The sequence below is a fragment of the Bison bison genome, unplaced genomic scaffold (genome assembly GCF_000754665.1).
Source record: "Bison bison bison isolate TAMUID 2011002044 unplaced genomic scaffold, Bison_UMD1.0 scf7180017864302, whole genome shotgun sequence".
Classification (NCBI taxonomy): Eukaryota; Metazoa; Chordata; class Mammalia; order Artiodactyla; family Bovidae; genus Bison; species Bison bison.
Genome location: NW_011494874.1, coordinates 3,438,551 through 3,443,708, shown reverse-complemented (window position 1 = coordinate 3,443,708; position 5,158 = coordinate 3,438,551). Strand labels below are relative to the sequence as shown.

General features: G+C 63.1%; 1 protein-coding gene across 1 annotated transcript in view; it reads left to right on the top strand.

Moving 5' to 3' along the window:
* The first annotated feature begins 308 nt into the window (after positions 1 to 308).
* Positions 309 to 5,158, top strand: part of SLC25A47 (solute carrier family 25, member 47) — a 6,085-nt gene continuing 1,235 nt past the window's right edge. Inside the window, exons 1-5 of the mRNA XM_010851362.1 lie at positions 309 to 556; positions 2,784 to 2,827; positions 3,108 to 3,179; positions 3,822 to 4,004; positions 4,786 to 5,116. Coding sequence (XP_010849664.1) covers positions 529 to 556; positions 2,784 to 2,827; positions 3,108 to 3,179; positions 3,822 to 4,004; positions 4,786 to 5,116 — 658 coding nt within the window. The 5' untranslated portion in view covers positions 309 to 528. The remainder of the gene's footprint in view (positions 557 to 2,783; positions 2,828 to 3,107; positions 3,180 to 3,821; positions 4,005 to 4,785; positions 5,117 to 5,158) is intronic.

The following is a 5,158-nucleotide window of genomic DNA, read 5'->3' as shown; positions in this document are numbered from 1 at the left end:
GGGCTGCCTGAGCGCAGTCTCAACTCAGAGAGTGTTTATTGAATGAATAAGTGAGGGAACGTTGATGGTTACCCGGGCAGGAGCAACTCCGGGGGAGTCAGGGAGGCCCAGGGATGGATAAGGGCTGAGCTTGGGTTTGGAGAAGTGGGGGGCGTCAGAGCCTCCCCAGGGGGTGGTCTGAAACCCGGGCCTGCAGGCGGTGGTAGTGATCATACTTTCTGAATCTGACGTCACCCGTGGCCTCTCACACACTTCTCGACACCTGGATCCCGAGGGCACTGGGACAAGGGTCCTTTGGGGTAGGTGGGAGGGAGTCCAGGTGGGCATTGACCCGCCTGCGGCCCGGCAAGGCCTCTGCCCCTGGGGCCACTGGTCAGCAGGCTCCGCGTCCTGTCCCTGCCCCCACCGCGGTTATTTAAGGTCTGTGAGGAGCCCGCGGGCAGCTTCGGAAGCCACCCTGGTGGTGGCACCAGACCGACGTCTCAGGCAGCCTGACCCCTGCGCCTTCCCCCGCCACCCGCGCTCTCCATGGATTTTGTTGCTGGAGCCATCGGAGGTAAGAGTGGGCACCGTGGGGCCTCAGAGGGGGCCGTTGCTCCCGGGGGGCCTGGGTGGGGTGGGGGTGCTGGAAGGAGGCTCTCTGTCCCAGGGCAGCAGTGAGGTTTGAGGCCTCCAGGAGGTGGCTGGTGCCTGGCGGGGGGGCACAGGTGCTGGGAGGAGAGAGGAGTTTTCCCCGGAGACGATGGGGCAGGCGGCCCAGAGCCCAGGAAGAGCTGGGTGGGGGCGACTCTACTCTGGCCTGGGGGGCTCGGCCTGGAGGCCGAGGGGCGGGCAGGGGTAGGGTGCAGAGGGTGGGTGGTCTCTCTGCCTGGCCAGGGGGAGGCTGGGAGCCACGCGCATGGAGAAGGATGGGATGAGAGGCTCCAGGAGAGGTTGGACGGTGGGGACCAACTGCGAGGGCAGAGGTGTGGTGGGGGAGGGTCCCGGATGAGCCTGGCACCCCCTTGGCTCCCTGGCTGTGTGCACCCGTGGGCCCGTCCCCACCTGGCTGGGCTGTTTTCACCTCTGGAGAGAAGGCTGTTGTGAAAGCCGGATCCAGGAAGGGGATCTGCTCCTCCCAGCTCAGCTCACACAGGCTATTTTGGGTGAGGCGCCCTCGACCTCTGTCCTCTTGTGAAATGGCAGGGGCTGCTCATCAATACTTCTAGGAATAGCGTGGGGTGTTCTCTTCAGAAGGGGTGGGCAGTGCTGAGATGGGAATGACCCGGCCCAGGCCTTACCAGTGGGCTGTCTGAGGTTCCCGCTGGGGGCCGGGCCTGAGGCTTTCCTGGTCATCAGCCCCCTAAGGAGCCGGGGCTTGACCTGCCCTGGATCTCACAGCAGGAAGGGCTCCTGAGTCCCACATCTTCGCGCCAGGGCCCTGGGAAGGCCTGGGTGGAAAGGGCTCCTGCTCTCTGTGCCTGGCTCTGGGACACGGGGAGGCAGACCTGGGCCTTTTCCTTGAAGAACTTGAGCTCTGGATAGCAGCAGAGCCCTGTGACAGCCATGTGACCAACGGTTTTCTGGCTCGGGGGCAGCCCTGAGTATGGGGGTCAGGGAAGGCTCCACAGAGGAGGTGATGGTGTGGCAGGGTTCTGATGGACGAGCCGGAGCGTGGTGTGGTATAATGTAAGGGTTGTGCCTGCGTGTGTGCTTAGTCGTTCAGTCGTGTCCGACCTTTTGCGACCCCATGGACTGTAGCCCGCCAGGCTCCTCTGTCCATGGGATTTCCCAGGCAAGAATACTGGAGTGGGTTGCCATTTTTTCTTCCCCATGGGACCTTTCAACGCAAGGACTGAACCCATGGTTCTTGCCACGTCTCCTGCATGGCAGGCCTGTTCTTTACTGCCAAGCCACCTGGGAAGCCATATGTAAGGGTCGAGGAAGGTAATTCTCAAGTCAGTGAGCCATTTTTTGGCTTCCCCCCTTTTTGTTCCTTCACTCGTTCGTTCACTATTATTTCATTCGTGCATATTTACTGAGTCCTGGGATACGTAATAAATAGGGCTCAGCCCCCACACACCTTCCTGTTTTCAGGTGGTCTTCATGAGCCCCCCCTCCCCCCGGATGAAACCCCAGGGACCTGCCCACTCTCTGTCTTCCGTGTGGTAGCGCCAGGGGCTTGGCTAAGACCCTGGTGTTAGGAGAGGAGAAAGTGAAGGAAGCTGGCACCTGTCCTCTTGGCAGGAGGCAGAGAGCCCTGGTCCCTGAAGTCTCGAGTTCTACTCCGTTTCATGCAAACTTGTGCTTCCAGCAATCCCTCTTGGAGGCCTGGTGCCCCGGGCTTTCTCCGTCCCCAGCCTCTGCCTGGGCCACGGCCCCTCCATCACCCCCCGCAGCTGCGAGGCGCAGTGGCTTCCTGCTTGCAGACAGACCCTTCACAGACTGAGGCTTGAGCATGAGCTCGGCCTGGCTAGGAGACAGGGCCCAGCAAATGGACCAGTTCTTCTGGAACTTGATGCTGGAGGGGAGGCCGTGGAGCACCCTTGCCTCTCAGAAGGAGGGTCCAGGGGGCCAAGACTCGGAAGGAGAGACCACTGGCAGCCTGGCTGACATCACGTTACCCTTCTGAGCCTCAGTTTCCTCATCTGTAAAATGGGGGTCACGCTCCTGCTCTATTGAGATGTGGTGTGGACAAGAAGAGCCTGGTGGGGTCTCTCTGTAGGAGCGTGGTCGAGGCCCTCCCCTCGCTGAGGCGGCTCAGTCTCCTGCTCCCCTCACCGGCTCCCCTGGTTTTCTGACAGGTGTCTGCGGTGTTGCTGTGGGCTACCCCCTGGACACGGTGAAGGTACGGTCATTGCCAGGCCCCTGCCTGGGCTTAGGTCCCCATCTATGGCCAGAAGAATTTTCTAGCCTGCTGGGCAGACCCTGTCTCTCCCCACCACCTCCCCTCGTGTACTCAGGACCATCAGAGCCCCCTTCTCCCTGCTGAGACTCAGGTCGCTCACCGTGAAGGGGGTCACAGCATGGCTGCGACCATCAGGGATTGGCTCTTGCCCTTCCCCGGGGCCTGCCGACCTCACCCCAGGCCTGGAGTCACCCCTTCCTGAATCCTGCTTCTCCCATAGGTCAGGATCCAGACAGAGGCCAAGTACACGGGCATCTGGGACTGCGTCCGGGACACGTATCACCGAGAGCGGGTAGGCCCGGGGACCAGGGTCATGGGCAGGGGGTGGACTCTGGGGCCGCCACTCAGCAGCCAGCCTGGCAATCCTGAGCTCCTCTCCGAGCCTTCCAAGTGGGAATAGCTGTACCAGGCCCCCGGATTCCTCTGAGGACGAGAGCTGGGGTTCTGGCACATAGGAGACGCTCAGAGTGAGGTCCTGCCTCCAGGAGAGGGTCTGGAGGGGGCATCTGGGGACTTCAAAGCTCAAGGGAGGACCACCAGGCGGGGCACCCCTCCAAAGAATGTTGGGTGGAGTCATCAGGGGTACAGCTCAGAGCCCCATCTGGAGGAGGGGTCTCAGGGACACTTGCCGAAGTGAACTTGGGAGTCGGTGCTGGGCAGAGGGGAGGGAGAGAGAAAGAGCAGTGGCCACGCTGCTAATTCAGCACCACTGTGGTCGCAGCAGCCCCCAGGCGGGCCTGGCGTCCGGGGTGTTACAAGCCCCATTGTACAGCTGAGGAAGCTGAGGCCGCCTTGCTGAGGTCCCGCAGCGGAGGGGTGAGGTGAGAGCCAGCTCCTTGGTCCAGGGGCCCCAAGGGCAGCCGGCCCTCCTGCCCCACCGCTGGCCAGGCCTCCGGCCTGACTCGGGCCCCGGGGCCTCTGCCCCTGCCGCCAGGTGCGGGGCTTCTACAGGGGCCTCTCGCTGCCCGTGTGCACCGTGTCCCTGGTCTCGTCCGTGTCCTTTGGCACCTACCGCCACTGCCTCGCGCACATCTGCCGGGTCCGCTACGGCAGCGCTGACGCCAAGCCCGCCAAGACCGACATCACGCTCTCGGGGTTTGCCTCTGGCCTCGTCCGCGTGAGTAGGGGAGGGGTGAGGCAGTCCGGGGGACACAAGTTGGGGGACAGGTGGATGGAGGCGGGGGTACTGTGGCTGAGGATGCAGCTGACTTGGTAACCGAGGGCAGGCTAGGGGGCCTGTCTGAGCTTCCGTCTCTTCATCTGTAAGAGGTGTGCTAAGGTCACACTTGTGAAGCCCCCAGCCCGGGGGGCTAACTGGTGGGAGCACCTACGAGATGGCAGCCCATGGTATGAGTAAAACGATCCTGTGTTATAATATGTTAGTATTGTCAGTGTTCACATTAAGGGTTGCATTACTCTTAACATTAGTTAAATAACACATCAATATGTCGATCCCTGGGTCAGGAAGATCCCCTGGAGGAGGAAATGGCAACCCACTCCAGTATTCTTGCCTAGAGAATCCCATGGACAGAGGAGCCTGGTGGGCTACCGTCTATGGGGTCTCACAGAGTGGGACACGACTGAGCGCTTGAGCAGCGGCAGTCGTGAGCAGATGAATGGTGTGACTGAGTACTGTCATGAAGTGGAGTCACACTGACCCGACACCTACTGTGTGGCGGGAGCTCTGCCAGCAGGGGATGTGCAGCTGAAGGAAGGGCTGGCTCCGGCCGGGTGGGCAGAGCTGGCTTCGAGCCCGCCCCACTGTGGCCCATGGGCCAGCATGGGGCTTCCCAGGACTCACGCTCCCTTGGAGAGCACTGTGGGCCGCGGAGGCTAAGGGAGCCCTGGGGCAGGGCTCCCAGGCGGCGCTGCCTCCTCACCGTGCCCCCCTCCCCCAGGTGTTCCTGACCTCACCCACCGAGGTGGCCAAGGTCCGCCTGCAGACACAGACGCAGGCGCAGCAGCGGCGGCGGCCCTCGGCCTCGGGGCCCTTGGTGCCCTTGGCCGCGCCTCCCCCCTGCCCCGTGCCCCCCGCGGGTCCGCTGCCCGGGCCCAGGTACCGCGGGCCGCTGCACTGCCTGGCCACGGTGGCCCGGGAGGAGGGGCTGCGCGGCCTCTACAAGGGCAGCTCGGCCCTGCTCTTCCGGGACGGGCACTCCTTCGCCACCTACTTCCTCTCGTACGCCACCCTCTGTGAGTGGCTGACTCCCGCTGGCCAAAGCCGGCCAGGTGAGCAGGGGGGCCTGGGGCCTGGGATGGGGCAGGGTAGGG